At 39.3% G+C, this 16,299-nt stretch overlaps 2 protein-coding genes across 3 annotated transcripts; one reads left to right on the top strand and one right to left on the bottom strand.

Moving 5' to 3' along the window:
• Positions 1-24: 24 nt before the first annotated feature.
• Positions 25-6,839, top strand: nle1 (notchless homolog 1 (Drosophila)). 2 transcript variants are annotated; one of them, XM_030154321.1, is made up of 13 exons: positions 25-71; positions 620-784; positions 1,757-1,977; positions 2,106-2,185; positions 2,281-2,357; positions 2,448-2,545; positions 2,946-3,138; positions 3,225-3,360; positions 3,464-3,510; positions 3,592-3,794; positions 4,555-4,714; positions 6,183-6,253; positions 6,351-6,839. In XM_030154321.1, exons 2-13 carry the CDS (start codon positions 647-649, stop codon positions 6,361-6,363), a joined length of 1,437 nt encoding a protein of 478 aa, XP_030010181.1. In that variant the 5' UTR covers positions 25-71; positions 620-646; the 3' UTR covers positions 6,364-6,839. The 2 variants fall into 2 exon arrangements, with proteins under 2 accessions (XP_030010181.1, XP_030010180.1); XM_030154320.1 differs by lacking the exon at positions 25-71 and having other exon boundaries at positions 614-784.
• An 872-nt stretch (positions 6,840-7,711) lies between these two features.
• On the bottom strand, positions 7,712-15,984 carry slc25a1a (solute carrier family 25 member 1a). The gene is made up of 9 exons (XM_030154322.1): positions 15,615-15,984; positions 14,559-14,666; positions 14,365-14,464; positions 13,327-13,465; positions 13,152-13,236; positions 11,483-11,587; positions 10,831-10,946; positions 10,682-10,755; positions 7,712-9,324 (listed from the first exon to the last, which is right to left on the bottom strand). Exons 1-9 carry the CDS (start codon positions 15,874-15,876, stop codon positions 9,210-9,212), a joined length of 1,104 nt encoding a protein of 367 aa, XP_030010182.1. The 5' UTR covers positions 15,877-15,984; the 3' UTR covers positions 7,712-9,209.
• Positions 15,985-16,299: the final 315 nt, after the last annotated feature.

The raw sequence follows: 16,299 nt of genomic DNA, 5'->3' as shown, positions 1-16,299 counted from the left end.
ACTTGGCCATCTTAACTGTGCAGGTTCTTTGGTCATACACACGTGGAGAGTTTAACACATCGCTTTTTTGTTAAAGGTAAACTTCATTTATGTTACAGTAAAATGTAATATAAGATCGTACAAATGTGTTTAAAGCAGGCACCTGTTTATACTATCCTGTCACCGCTGGTAAGAGAAGTTAATTCTCTAAAATGACTAACAGGCTAAAGCAGGCTAGCTTACATAGCGTTAGCTTTACTGCTTTACATCATATGGTTTACATAGGCTAACTAACAGTAAAGGGTCAGGTAGGACATGTTTAGTGAAACTTTTGGTTCAAATCTAAATGCGTCTTTTGATTCTTTTTTCTGTTATTCTAGTAACAGTCTGACTTGTGGCTAGCTGTTTGGGCTAGTGTTAGCTAATGGCAAAAGGTGCAATAATTGTGATCGAACAGTGAAGTGGACTCTGCAAAATGGGTTTGCATCGTCAAACTTTTAAACATCAGCATATGTTTATATTATTCGAAGATAGTAATAGCCAATTCAAAAGGAAACCAGGGGCATTAATGACAGGATCGTGTAATGTAGGTAAATAAATATAATTGTACATCCCCTACCTGATTATAGATACCTTTTTGAAAGCTTTGGATCAAGTCACAAACAGTATGTCGACTGAGGACGTGGAGCGGCTTTTGATCCAGTTTCAGGATGAGGATGGAGAAGTTTTGGGTTCACCTTTTGATGTGCCTCTGGACATTACTGTGGACAAACTGCAACTGGTCTGCAATGCACTGCTTCAAAAGGTATCAGTTGCCTGTTTAATTATCATGACAGATGTGATAAAACTGTAATCATTCCATATATGGGCCTTGCATAGCTGTTATTATAAAATATTATTATTATAAAATGTTACATTTCAAATTGTTTGAAGTAGCATTCACCATTGAGTACAATATAATAATGATTGACTGAAACAACATCATTGAACGTGACACGTTATAGTCTAAAGGAGATTTTCAGTAACTGTTATGGTCATATCAACAGTCTACACGTTTCTGTTCTTTTACCTTACAATGTTGATGATTACTATAGCATATGACAAAGAAAAGAGTCAACATTTGTCAAAAACATGACTTGAAGCCATCAGTGTTTCCTTGGTGCAACTAATTAGAAATGTGAGTTGTTTTGATCTTGCGAATTAACCTTATAAGGGTTGTTTTGCTCTATCTTGATGTAATTAAGGGTGTAGATGAAGATGTAGAAAATTTTTTTGGTTTCGTTTTTGTGTTCTAGTAAGGGGCAGATGTAAAATATGAATTCTGTTCTTACTGCTCCTTTCAGTCTTGAAAAGTATTGGTTTGTATTTCTAATGAGTTTCTGTGCTAGTTATTTATTGTAGTATTGTGTATCTTCATGAAATGAACAAATACAGAAATTAAATGAAACCTATGGCAAAAGACAAATTTCCTTTGTATAAGTTTACTATAGAAATGAGCTGTATTTAAACTAATGATAACAAAAATTTGTAAAATTCATCAAGAGCACCTGATGTTGCACTCTAAAAACAGTTAGTCATCCAAAATGAGAATATCAAAAAGTAATTTGATGCTCTGTTTTCTTGAACATAACTAGAGAATGACAGGTGATTTAATAATTATTTTTAAGCTATTAGGATCAAATGATTACAGTAGTTATTCAAGTTAAACTGTGTGATACAATCTGAAATCTTGAACTCCATAACCATCAAATATGCACTGGTCTGTTTCGTGCTGCAGGAGGAACCAGTCCCTTTGGCATTTTTTGTGCGTGGGGAGGCAGAGGTGGTGTCCAGTCTGGGGTCGTGTGTGAAAACTCTTGGGGTTGAGACAGAGCAGGTCCTGCCGGTGGTCTACCAGCCTCAGGCCGTGTTCAAGGTCCGTGCTGTGGCCCGCTGTACCAGCACGTTACAGGGACACACTGAGGCTGTAATATCTACTGCCTTCAGCCCCACTGGCAAGTGAGTAACTGACCAAAAATAAAAGTGCACTCTTTCTGTCTGCTTGTGGTGAGAAAGTGTTAAAATAAACTAAAATATGCACTTGTGTCCTGATTTACTTGTTGATCTGTTTTGTTTTGTTTTTATAGATATTTGGCCAGTGGTTCCGGTGATACCACAGTCCGCTTCTGGGACTTGATGACTGAGACGCCTCACCACACTGCTAGAGGTATAAAGGTTTGAAATTGGTTAAAAAAACAGCCTGTGTGATTCGCAGCTCATAAAGAAAGAAATTCGATCTGATACTGATCTGCTCTATTTAAGGACACACACATTGGGTTTTGAGTATTGCCTGGTCACCCGATGGTAAAAAGCTGGCATCAGGTTGCAAGAACAGTCAGGTATGTTTATAATACTTTTCTAATGCTGACAGTACAACTGATCTACCTTTTAAATCGGTTTCCCACATTAATCTGTCGTACTGTCTGCAGATTTTTCTGTGGGATCCAGCGACGGGGACGCAGATAGGGAAGACTCTGACAGGACACACCAAGTGGATCACCTGGCTTTGCTGGGAACCTCTTCATCTGTAAGCATCCAAACCATGTAATCACTTTCTACTAAATCAAACAGACTATATTATAGTAAAGTATGAAGAAGAACAAGGAGCTACATGAACATTCATTAAAAAAACAAAACATACAGAAATCTAAAGCCTTCATTGTTCATAGAAAGTCTAATTCACTTGCAGCCTAAACACAGTTTACTTGTGTTTGTGTTTACTTGTCCAGTACCTAATATCAGTTATCTAAGCCAATACCAAAGGTTTCAGGTCTTTATCATAGCTTAGTTTTTTCACATGCCTCAAACAATTTTTGTGTTTACTGACTTGTACTAAAATATTGCTGTATAGTGAATATATTGTTGAAAATTTAGACACATTGTGCTAGTAGTTCTTCCTCATGTGTGGTTCCCTCCATTTCTTTCAGTAACCCGGAATGTCGGTACCTGGTCAGCAGCTCTAAGGATGGTTCAGTGCGTATTTGGGACACTGTGTTAGGACGCTGTGAGAAGATCCTGACAGGACACACTCATTCAGTCACCTGCGTGAAGTGGGGAGGAGATGGACTCCTCTACACTTCATCCCAGGACAGGACTGTCAAAGTTTGGAGAGCTAAAGATGTAAGTGTGTGTGGTTGTGATACTGTGATGTGACATCTGCAGTGTTACAGGACTTAGTGTGCATTTGTTTGATTGTGTGGGTGCAGGGTGTCCAGTGCAGGACTCTGCATGGGCATGCCCACTGGGTGAACACCCTGGCTCTCAGCACAGACTATGTTCTCCGTACTGGAGCCTTCGAACCTGCAACTGCAACTGTTAACCCTCAAGACCTCACAGGATCATGTGAGTGCCACTGACATTTGTTCCTTGTGGAAATAAATGAAAAGTGTCATTTAATTTGATAGATTGTCTGAGAAATAAAGTCACTTCATCTTTAATCTTCTAGTGGAAGAGCTGAAGGAGAAAGCCTTGCAGAGATATCATAAAGTTAGAGTAAGTACTGTTTGCTGTCTTTAAAGTGTATTTGCCTGTGTATGACTCTTTGACCCTTCATAGTTTTTGCTCATTTGGCAGGGTTCAGCCCCGGAGCGCTTGGTGTCCGGCTCAGATGATTTCACCCTGTTTTTATGGAACCCTGCAGAGGATAAGAAACCTCTGGCCAGAATGACGGGTCACAGCGCTCTGGTCAATGAAGTGCTCTTCTCTCCAGACACCAGACTTCTTGCCTCAGCGTCATTCGACAAGTCCATTAAAATCTGGGATGGACGCACTGGAAAGTAAGAAACTAGAAGCTTGCACCAACAAGAGACCTTTTAAAGGGCACCTGTAGTGAATTTATATTGCGAGCTATTTCAGAAGATCATGTATAATAGTAGCGGTTCTGTCAGGTAACTTTCATCATAGCCCCTTGTCAAGTACGCATGAGTACTAAGTCACTGCTCTGTCAGTCAGGCATGGTCAGTGACATGTTGCCCCCTTCACTGGCTGTTCCAGCATTGGTAATGACGCAGACTCATATTGTCTGATTTCCTGGGCTGCGATGGACTGGTCACTGACGCCATGCAGCAGACACCAGTCTAAGATCACACATTACTGGCCCGTGCTGGGTCATGTCCCTTAAACAATGACTGACTGCAACAAGCGCAAACGTGTCCTTTCCACTCAATGTTACTCACTGATTGTTGCCTGTTTACTCACTCCATCATTCAGAAACATCGTGGGTATGTTGCCTCTGACCGGCAATGGCTGCTCCCCATAGGTTCTGCCCCTGCGTGTAATTCATGTAATAAAAAGGTCCAGTGTGGTGCATTTGTGGTGATTTTTTTTTTTTTTTTTAAACTGACTTTGTGCCTCTCTTGCTTATAAGTAAAACACAAAGCACATTTAATGTCGAAAGCATGACCAGTACAGGTACACTGTAAGCATTGTACTGTAAGCAACTGTAAGCATTTGCATGTAATACTGCTGTTCTCCAGATGATGGCGATCTAAGCTAATATTTGTTCCCTCTGCTTTGTAACTGTCTACCTGCCTGCAGGTATTTGATGTCTCTGCGCGGCCATGTGGCGTCTGTGTATCAAGTGGCGTGGTCTGCAGACAGCAGGCTACTGGTCAGCGGCAGTAGCGACAGCACGCTCAAAGTTTGGGATGTTAAGACTGGCAAACTGAACATGGACCTGCCTGGTCACGCTGATGAGGTGAGAAACAGTTCAGAACAGAGAAGATGAAAAGATGCTTTATGTTTGTATTGTAATAATGTTCTTTTCTCTTCAAATAATTATCTGACTCTCTTTTTGTGATGTACGGTTTTTAGTAATAGAAATGCCCAATACAAATATTACACAGCAAGAAATGGATACCTTCCCAGAAGGTAAAGGACAGCTATGGGGGAAGAATAAAAACTGGATATCCAAAATTTCCTTGAAAATGTTACACCTTTACCCTGTGCCATAAAGTTCTGTTACATTTGATTTGTAGAGTTACAAAAGAATGTTCAGCACTATAATTCACCCCCCCAGCAAATGTATTTAGTAGCAGTTATTTAGGTCATTCTTCAGTGATTTTAAGTACATCTTTCCCAAAACACTATCAAAGCATCCCATAAGACATGTAGATGCCCACTTGCTTAATACATTATCAGCATTTATTTCCTCGGGTTATGATTTTGGAAGTTACCCCTTTCATCCCCCATAGTCCTGCTTACATATGAGATTACATTCTGCCATAAAATGTACCTTATTTCACTATTAAGATTTATCTCTCACTTTTCACATATTCATCTTCAGGTTATATTAGGGTTTTTTTGTAATAGGATACTGATAATAAAGTAGGACTGGAGGCTATCTCAAAACTGGATCACAATTACATTTGTGTCATCATGTTATGTCAATTTTACTTGATATGGATAGATCCAACTACTAGTCACATAGAAGAAATTAATACTGTTTGTGTCTGAAACATGTAAGAGAAGAGACTTTGTATTCAGCGTTCCTTGTAATATCGGAAGTCTCATCAGTTTTCTGCTGAGAAACATGGAGGTGCGAACAGATTTTGATGGCACATTCAAGTGCATCTTGTGAATCCAGAAATTTTTGCACAAATGGCCAAAACAGGTACCCTTTTTCAGTGTAATACATATCATTACACTCAGAAGATGAAGTAGACAATAAAACTCCACCAGATCTGCCAAACGTAACAGGGACACTCTTAATTCTAGACTTGTTTAAAAAAAGATGCGGAGTGTCCATGTGTCATTTTGGTATCATTTATCACAATTAATGTGATACCTGTCATCCTACTGCTGGTTGTATCAGTTTGACACAGGAAAAGGAATTTAAAGGTGTATTCAGTGCTTCTCATAATCTGAAATATACATGGGTACCAGCAGACAATGGCATATTTAAATGCACTTTGTGATTTCAGAAATTAATACTCAAAGGCAGCAATTAGCCTTATTTTCTATATTCTTTGTACAAGTACATAGATGGACATTGTCTTCTGAAGTGGCCAAAAATAGTCTTTCTTCACCTTTCATATGTTACAAGGATACACTTCAAACTAACAACATTTTCAAATTATATATATGATAAATAGCCATGGATTAATAAGGGGAGGGAAAAAAATATTTTTTTTTTATGCTTTTGTCACCCATCTTTTCATGTTTAGGTGTATGCAGTAGACTGGAGTCCTGATGGACAAAGGGTGGCCAGTGGTGGAAAAGACAAATGTCTTCGGATGTGAGTATGAAAGGAAGAAGCCATTTTCCTTTTTGTTTTATCAGAAATCACTCGTTTTGTACGGCTTACCTCTTGTCCCTCTGTTGTGTATTTTCAGATGGAGGAGATAGCCGCACCTCTGTTCCCTTTTCAAAGGCTGAGGATTTCAGGGCCGGATCAAGTGCGCCCCCTGACGGCTGAAGCCAGAATGGCGAGTGGTTACCCAATCCCCCACCACCCCCATTTGGCTGTATTGCGCCGTCTGTCAACAGTGGCATTGTATCAAGGAACTCGAGTCATGATGCAAATGACCTTTACAGGAATGAAACTCACATGTGACACTGTGGCAGTGGTCAGCTAAATGGGAATGTGAAATGCAGGTTATGATCACCAGAAGATCCATCCATTAATGTCTAGTAAAAAAAAAAAGTTCAGTACTGGAAATTGTAAAATGTGTGCACACTTCAGGGTCCAGGTATGTACATGTTTATAAGGTGTACAGTGTGCTGGCCATATACATGAAAGGCAAGTGAAGTAATGTTTTTATAAATAAATACTTATCATGTTGGAAGAAGGGCAGAAGCAGCAGAGGGACATGCATTTAGATAAACAAAAAAATTTTACTAGCAAATCATAAAAAAAGATAATTGGATTTCTCAACGTCTACCTCTCCTCCTTCGCCTTAAGCTTTATCGATGAATTACCGTATATAGGTAACAGGTGGGAGCACTAATACCCCGTCTGTGATACTAATGCCTGTGGCACTTACCCCACTCCTCTAGCCTTTAATCTTCTCTGTCCTGTAGTCAGCAAAGCCTTAACCTGGTAATTTTTCTGGTGCTGCTGCACTGACACCATGGTTCTCCAACCCTGAACTGTCTGAGGTGGTCTTCCTCAGAATCAGAGTGAAATATTCATGTTCTATTTTTGTGGAGCCATGTAGTTTGGCTGCATGATTTCAGTAAAGTTGGCATGCAATTTTCATCAAATATAATAATTTATATTCCTTTTATAAATATTACTGTTGAGGTTTTTGTCTTTTCTACTAAATCACTGTATCTATAAGAAAAGTAGATATGAATGTCCCTAATGAGTACCAAACCAGTATTTGCTCTTCCTCTATGACATCCTATTATATTAATCTACTTAATATATTGACTTTCCTGAATGATTACAGTAGTTTTGCTGATGTTCAAGTGTCATTCGGTGTTTCCACCACTCGTGTCAATAAATTAGATGTGGACCACAGTTATTTTTAACATTTTTTTTTTATTTTGGCATTTCAGCATTAGATGAGATTTTCTGAAACACAATGTTGACCTTTAAATGTTGCTAAGACTCCTTCTGTTTATTCAACTGGATCTTGTGAAATGTGAATGACACCACATCTGATTTGCTTTAAGAACAGGTACACATGCTGTGTATAAAAGCAGAGATGCAAAAAAAACATATAAAGTCTGTACAGTAAAAATGTGTTTTAGTTCATGGAAACATAAAATTTAAACAATGTTACTCTTGGGCTACTGTGTAATAAAGATCTGCTACTATTGAGGATGATTAGACTTTGCTAAAGTACAGTGGCATAAACGCATCAAAGGCTTCTGTGCAAGGTTGTGCGAAGCCACTATGTTAAGCCTCACTCTTTTAATACGAGTCACCTGTGTCATTACTGAGCCTGTGACGTAGTCCTCCCAGGTCGGGGTTCATAATGTAAACAAATATGTTGCATTCAAAGAACAGTCGGCTGTGAGCGTTCAAACATTGTGAAGCAAGTTAGCCTGAGGTAAACTTAAAAAATCTGAAAGTGACAGAACATCGGAACAAACTGCTTTACATGCAAATAAAACACTAAAGTCATATGGCTTGGAGATGTCACATATTAACGTATTTTAATCTGGACTGAAGTAACTCGCTTCTTAAATTTACCTGTTGGTAGAAGTATCATAGATCAAACTCAAGTTATTTGGGTTTAAACATCTTGTAAAATGTCACATGCAGCTGCAGAGGACTGAACCACAAGCCGTTCCTCATTTTCGAACAAAAACCATGAGCTCACAACCTCCTCATCTGCATGTGAAAACTGTTATATATAGATTTATTTCCTACACATTGTGCTTAATGAATGATAACTTTGATCATACTAGCTCAGTCAAAGAACCAGGAGAGATTCTGACTGCAGACCAGTTCACGTAGCCTGCAATAAGCCTGTGATTACTGTCTGTGTGTAACAGGAAAGATGCCACATCTAGGTTCATGCAGCCATACTCTGTAGTCAGCAGCGGCCACAAAATACACAATGAACAGCATCTAAAAATCATCACCAAGAACACAGCGAGGAAATACTGTAAATGCTCAAGTGTGACGACACCACATGCACGGTCATGTAAGTGACTACAACACCTAGATGTGTTGAGATACCGCACGGACGAGATGTAGCACTGCAGAGCTCAGCTGTGTCCAGTATGGATTCTGTTTGTAGCTCAGTATAGTAAGTACTCAGTGAATCAAGACACGTTTATGGTTTCAGTGATGTTCACTCTACAACATGTATGCTGACAAGTCATAGAAAGCGAAAACATTAGACGTACATAATATCCCTTTTTAAAAACCTACTCAAGTTTCTTTCTTAACCTTTGGTTAATAGTAACTTTCTAAATAAACTAAAGTTTGGTCAACTGCATAAATTAATGCATCTACACATCATCGACTGCATTCGATCGGAGCTTTTCATCCTTTCGAAATGAAATGAATATCCTCCCCAAGTACGATCATTAGAGAGTAAGAGGAGAAATTACAGAACAAGCCGCTTCTTCCATCATAAACACCTTGTTTAGGGTAAAGTCCTGCTAATTAATTTTAAGCATCATGTTGACAGCTGGTCAAGTTTCCATCATGGGGCAATGCAGAGAGCTTCAGAGGTTTTCAGTTGTATGTATCATGAGGCACTGAACTGTGCTTCCCTCGCTGTCTGGTCGGTTTATTGAGTCTTCCACACACCGTTGAGTAGTTTGACCACCTCCTCGTAGATGACAAAGACTATTGCAACATCCAAGCACACACGACCAAGCCGAGGTACCGTCCCTTTGTAGAACCTGTGGACGCAATGACGTCAGGGTTTAAGTGTCTGATTTGATTTGTGTGGGATTGGCGTGGCCGGTTCTAGGCATGGGCACGGGGATCAATGCCCCCCCAAATGCTCCAGCTGCCCCACCAAACCAAACTGCCCTGCTTCATGCCAAAATTAAAATAACTGAAAAATATTTTATTTTGTCCTTGTCGATCTGGCCAATTTGAAACATGCCACATCGAAATAATGAAAGTGTATATCTGACTGGTTGGTGTGGCCAAATAAAAAGTGATACATAACGGAGATCAGAACTAGGCTACTTCGTGTTATCATTTCACTCTGGGGATAGCTAGGTTTCAGTTAATGTTCAGATTTGATGTGATGCTTCTACATTTATCTGGCTGATGTTTCTTGGTAATTGTTGTGATTATTTTATTGTCTGTCATATTTAGAATCCCTTTAGAGATGTAATGTTTAACTAAATTGGCTGTGTGCACAGAACAGAATGAACCTTTCACACTAGGTTGCATTCATTATGAAGCTGTATAACAATCATCGAATATGTTGCATATTGTGTGCATCAGAATTATGTGCATTTAAATAAAAGGCTCAGAATGAACAAAATAAACACCAGCTCTAACAAAAGCCACCATACAGGAGGGGGTCATTTGAGGTCAGACCAGTACAATCTGCAATTTCACCTCTAGATGTCACTAAATATTACACACTGGACCTTTAAAATACTGATGAAAAGTTTATTATTTTTTTTCTATTCAACATTTCTTCTTAATTCACTTTTATTAGGTATCATTTTCTTAAACTGCTCCACCTGAGGTAAGAAGCTACGGTCATGACCTCTGGATAATGACCGAAAGAACGACTACAAGTGGCTAAAATGAGTTTCCTCTGCAGGGTGGCTGAGCTCAGCCTTAGAGATATGGTGAGGAGCTCGGACATCTGGGAGGGACTCAGAGTAGAGCCGCTGCTTCTCAAGAGGAGCCAGCTGAGGTGGTTCGGGCATCTAATGAGGATGCCTCCCGGATGCCTCCCTGGGGAGGTGCTTCAGGCATGTCCATCCGGGAGGAGACCTCGGGGCCAACCCAGACCATGTTAGAGGGATTAAATCTTTTGGCTGGCCTGGGAATGCCTCGGGATTCCCCCAGAGAAGCTGGTGGAAGTGGTTGGGGAGAGGGCTGTCTGGGCTCCTCTGGTGAGGCTGCTGCCCCCGAGACCCAGACCCGGATAAGCAGAACAAGACGGTATGGTACAGTTATCATTTTCAGCAATTACTAACCATCTGTATCAGCCCTGAAAAAACATATCCATCCTCTTGATAACAGGTTTGTCTTCGGCATTGAAAAAGCATTAAAAGTGTTACTCACGCCTGTGGACCTTCATGCTTCAAGATCTGGAAGGCACAGTCTATTGTGTTTTTGTAGCGATGGGCCTCCAAACCCTAGAAAATTACAGTGTTATTAGAAAACTTGATGTTCTTTGTGAAAGAAAAACAATCAAAAGGTGTGATTCTTACCTGCATCCTTGTTTTCACCACATCAAGAGGAGTATTACCAAAAACACTGGCAGCTCCTGCCGTCGCTCCAAACATTGCTGTAACTATTGGGTGCATTTCTTTTCTGGGGTCATCACCTAAATCCAAAGGTGAAGGTATCAGAATTTACATATGTTTTTGCTCTTCCTTTTGTGTCAGCCATGTGTCTAATGGGAAACCCCCCCTCATCTCTCTGCTATGTTGGCACAATTATCTCGAACCATCTAGTCTTATATCCATCCCATCTTTACAAGTACCCCACAGGTCAATTAATACATTTATGTATAGGTTGGATTGATTAGTGATGTTTTCTATTTTTTAGAGTATTTTTATGTTTACACCCATATTTAAATGCAGTTGGTTATGTATTTTATGATGGCCCTGATGAAGGCCACAAGCCAAAACATGTTGATCCAGCTTTAATAAAGCTGTTCTGTACAACAAGTGCTGCTGAAATTTGAATCTGCTTTGTTTATCCCTTCTCCATGCACCTTGGAGGCAGGTGAAGTTGTGCCAGAACCTTTAACTTTGTTTCCATATCACAATACACACAGAAGAAAGAACAGAAACGTTATCAGTGTTTGTTACTAATGGACAGAAAAATGACTGATGAGTGAACACTAGGCTTTCTCACCTTTATACCAATTACGAAGCGCATTCATGACATAGAATCGGATCGCCTGATTCGTTCCTTGTTTTAGGACAGTCGCTGTCAGACCTTGATACGTCCCTCTTACACCTTAATAAGACAAACACAAAGCTCAGACCAGTGTTGGACAAACATTTCTATCTGACATATTTCAAATATTGTGCAAAAATACAGCAGGTATACGCAATGAATCAAAATACAATCAGAACTGCAATGTGGTCAAATGCTATATTCAAATATGGGAATGGATTAACTTTATTTTAAGTAATGGAACAATGTATCTCAGTAAAACAGAGTCAGTTTATGGAACAAGCTCAGAAAAGATATGACAGAATTTTTAAAAGTCCATTAAATCAACATACTAAGGAATTAAGATAAGATAAGATATAATTTATTCATCTCCCTAGGAGGAAATTATGAAACAGGAAATTAATTGTTGGTGGTGTTGAATATAATGATGTTGAGTTATGAATGAGATAGTCTATTATATTAAGATATTGATTTCACAGTTCTATTTGACTATCACTGTAATCATACAGGTATTTAGTTAGAGAGGGTAAAATAAAAGATTGTTCCTCTGTCTGCTCCTTTTTATACATAATATGGGCATTCTGCTGACATGTAAAAGCAGATTTTCTTTTCCAGTGAATTTTTTTTTTTAAATTTCTTTGATTTCATGAATGAAATAAATAAACTAAAATGACCACAGAGGGAATTTGTTATTTTCTTAAAAACTGCAGAAGATGCAGTTTTTTTTACAGATATTTTTGCACTTATTAGAGATACAGTATACAGTGGAGAGAAACAGAGGAGACAACATGCAACAAAAAACCTGGACCAGGAATCAAACCTAGATCACCACGATAAAGCCTTGGGCCATGCGGGGTACACTACCAAATGAGCCATACTGGGGCAGCCCATGCAATATATAAATACGTATATAAATGTAAAAGCTGTTCCAACATAAATGAAGCATTGTGATGAACAAAATCATATTCTCCCCAAAGGATTTTTTTTTATATTCTTCTCTGAAGATTAAATACAAACATCCTCATTCCCTCGAAAATCTCATGACTCATTTCATGACTACAATTATATTACAGTTTGACTTTTTGCCATTAGTTAAGTCCTAATATATGCTATTTAATTATATCTTTGCCTTGAAATGCAAAACTGAGTTTATCCAACATATAAACCATATGTTCATTCATTCATTTTGTGAATTGTTTAATCCTCTGGAGGGCCAGGGGTGAGCTAGAGCCTATCCCAGTTACCATCGGACAAAAGCAGGGTGCATCCTGTCACCCCTTATTCACAGGGCTGATACATGCAGACAACCAACAATTCAGTCTCACATTAACACCTATGGGAGATTTACATTGACCTGTTAACCTATTAAGGTCGATGTCTTTGGACAGTTGGAGTAACACACAAACTCCACACCAGCCAGCTATAAACCACATTAAATTTGCAAAAAGATAATTTAAAAAATATATTACTAAATTCATAAAATAGATTTTGATATGACATACAGCATAGACAGTTTGTATCCACTTGCACCAGCAATCACCATATAATAAAATACCAATACCAGTGCATTGTATGGGTGGATTACATTTCACTTGCAAAGTCCTGATCCATGGAGCTGTCTTACCTTGCTCTCTGATAATCTCACTGACACCATGAAAGAAACCTCTGTATCGAGGTCTGAGGGAACACTGGTCGTGGATCATCTTCACCTGGAAGAGGATGATGTTGATGAAAATATTGCTTCATCATCCACGGTTTCTTCAGGTTACTGTTGTAGACAGAATTACAGCTCCACTGACCTTGAGCGTTTCCATTGGGCAGACAACCACGATGGCCTCTGCTATTCCTGCTCCTAAACCGCACAAGAGGCTCCGCGTGTTATCTAACCGACCGGTGGCATCACGCATGGGGTTACTGAGCATCTCAAAAGTGCCAAATCTATGGAAAACAAAGACAGGTGACAAAAGATTAGCACACACTAACCAAGAGGAACACTCCGAAATTTCTGTTTATGGACAAAATAAAGACACATAGGTATCATTTAGAGCAGAGGTGTCAAACATACAGCCCATGAGCCAAAACTGGATGAATTTGCGAGGTGCAACAACTATACAGAAGAATATACATTAAATAACAAATTTTTCAGTTCCAGATGCCTGTTACTAAATGTTTTGTGCATTTGTAGATCCACTGTAACTGTAAGATAATGTATATGCATAAATGATGAGGCATAGTATTGTTAAAATTCCCTTATTTTTCTTAAAACATTTCACATAGTTCATGGTTTTTCACATTTTGTGTGAAAGGATAGTTTGTACAAGTAAACATTTTTATAATGCAATTTACTTTCATGCACTACAAAAAGAGAAGTTGTCATTATTTATAGGTTACTATGCTGTTATTTTACTTGTTCAGCCCACTTGAGATCAAATTGGGTTATATGTGGCCCCTAAAATGAGTTTGACATCTATGATTTAGAGGCACAGGGTTTATTTTTGGATGGTTCTGGTTCCTCAAAAAGTCTGAATTTCATATTCTTCCTTATGTGAACATTATAATAAATTACACATGTTTAAGACCATTGACCATTGTGATCTTTGGTTTAAGAAACTGTGACAGACACTTTTCAACAGCTCAAGAAAACAAGTGACATATTAATCAGTAATAAAAATCATCATTTGCATTGCTTTTTGTTGCTGCAAAGTGAGAACACAGAATGGATAAAATGCTTTCCTACTGCAACTCCACTGTGTTTTATAGGCTACAGTTTGTATTTTAGCATAGAAACTGATGTGGAAGAAATGCAACAGCACAGCGTATTGTCAGTATGTAATCACCTCACTGCAGACTTAGGTATAGATCCATAGAGCAAAGAGCTGAGACCTCGATACAACCCTCTTAGCCCGTGGTCTTGCACTGTCAGCTTCACACAGTCACCTGCACGCATTAAGAGTAGAGACTAGTGATTACAGTCTGCAGCTGAAAACTGTAGCACACAAACCTACAGTCAGTCAGAGTCCCAGTGACCTACCAATCCCTCTGTATCGTGGTGGGTTGGCTCTTTCATCGAGCTGCAGCTGAGTCTTCACATACTCTGTAGGGAAGGTGATACAGATCTCGATTCCTCCTGCAATTCCACCTGAGTGAGAAAAAGCAAAGGGGAGAAGATAGAAGCAGCTGTCAAAAGTGTTACGCATGAGGCAGCAATTCTGATTCAGCATTTATAACAGTTTAATTATGTGGGTTTTGTGAAATGAAATATCTGGATGTGTGGTTTGATGAGATGGTAATGTAGTCTGAGTACACAAAATGGTTTATATTAACAAACAGCTGATGAGTGCTGGATGTAGAGCTATCTTTGCTTAACCCTTTCATGCATACTGGTCACTACAGTGGATATATCAACCAACACAGTGGACGCTTATGCATCATCCCATACACTGCGATTCATATCATTACTATAACTTTATCATTCTAGATAAACCTGATCTGTAGTAACATGCTTGAGTGCAAAATGCCAATTATTATTTTTTGTTTTGTTTTTAAACAAAAAGTTGTTTTTTGCATATTATCTCCATGAAGTGAGTAAAAAATAGAATTAGAGTACGTTAAAATGTGAGAACACATCAGAATAGCAGCATTAACCATGTTTTTATTTCATAGTTTTCACACAGTATATCAGTAAATACATGTTTCTTTGCTTATAAAATTAAACGTATGGTGTCCAGTTGAATGGACATTTTGTAACTCCATGAAAAAAGGTTCATAAAAAAATTTAATTACATTGTTGTTGTTTTTTTAGTTTGTTTTTTTTTTCATGCTGAAAGAGAGACAAAAACCTCTCTGGAAAAAAAAATCTTGATTAATGTTCTCATAATTCATGCATGGAAGGGTTAAGCTTTCAGCATCTTTTTACATTTAAAAGGATAGATTTAAAGGAGTATGCACCAAATACAATGAAGATAAATACATAAAACTACATCACATAAATGCAGAAGCATCACCGCTGCTTCACTGCGTTTTGACCCAGTTTTAATGGCCGACAGACCGAGATTAGGCGGAAAGCAGTACGGTGATAATGATAAACCTGCTAGGATGGCCTTCCCGGGATGCGTGATTTTCCTTCCTCCGACCGCAGCGGCCGCCAGGTTTCTCCTCGCCGCGTACGACCGCTGGTGAAGCGGCAGAGAGCCCAGCCCCGAGGCGGTGGCGGCCAGGAGCTGGGATGGGGACGGGGGCTGCTGCTGCTGCTGCTGCTGATGGGAACCGGAGCTCGCGCATCCTCGCCGGGCCCCGCAGCTCTCACACGGCCCCTCGCACACAGAAAACGGCCTCAGCAGTGAAGACATTTCGGCCTGGGTTTGAGATAACAGTGCAGGCCCAGAGGTGTTGGAAACCCGCTTAGACAACAACAGACGGGAAGAACACAGGCAGAAGGTCCAATGTGGCGGCGGCAGGGGGGAGCATCATTATTCAAATGACGGTCAGGTGACGAGGCAGCCCATTGGCTCAGCTCGCCGCACGAGCCTCCCTGCAGTCACGTGACAAGGCATGATGTTTGACGACCAATAACATGGAGGTTGTCGGTTTACTCATGTTGAGGTTGATGTCAACTGTCAACAACTAAGAAATCCACAGCAGAGAACATCATTTATATAAACAAATACACATTTTACTTACTTTCTCAAACTCTAAAGCAAATAAAATCAAAAAACTATGTCAAGTTTATAATTTTATTTAATTTGTGTAATTTCTATTTTATACCTCGAGCT

The sequence above is a fragment of the Sphaeramia orbicularis genome, chromosome 14 (genome assembly GCF_902148855.1).
Source record: "Sphaeramia orbicularis chromosome 14, fSphaOr1.1, whole genome shotgun sequence".
NCBI lineage: Eukaryota > Metazoa > Chordata > Actinopteri > Kurtiformes > Apogonidae > Sphaeramia > Sphaeramia orbicularis.
Note: the sequence above shows the minus strand (reverse complement) of the source record. Positions and strands in the feature narration are given on the sequence as shown.

What these genes read in the sequence shown, in the direction of transcription:
- nle1 (XM_030154321.1), top strand. Translation starts at nt 647, where the DNA reads ATGTCGACTGAGGACGTGGAGCGGCTTTTGATCCAGTTTCAGGATGAG. An exon ending in TGCTGGGAACCTCTTCATCT is followed by an intron (nt 2,546 to 2,945) that starts GTAAGCATCCAA and finishes CATTTCTTTCAG; the next exon opens with TAACCCGGAATGTCGGTACC. An exon ending in AGAGATATCATAAAGTTAGA is followed by an intron (nt 3,511 to 3,591) that starts GTAAGTACTGTT and finishes CTCATTTGGCAG; the next exon opens with GGTTCAGCCCCGGAGCGCTT.
- slc25a1a (XM_030154322.1), bottom strand. Translation starts at nt 15,876, where the DNA reads ATGTCTTCACTGCTGAGGCCGTTTTCTGTGTGCGAGGGGCCGTGTGAG. An exon ending in CGGGAAGGCCATCCTAGCAG is followed by an intron (nt 14,667 to 15,614) that starts GTTTATCATTAT and finishes TTTCTCACTCAG; the next exon opens with GTGGAATTGCAGGAGGAATC. An exon ending in GCTTCGTAATTGGTATAAAG is followed by an intron (nt 10,947 to 11,482) that starts GTGAGAAAGCCT and finishes CTTTGGATTTAG; the next exon opens with GTGATGACCCCAGAAAAGAA.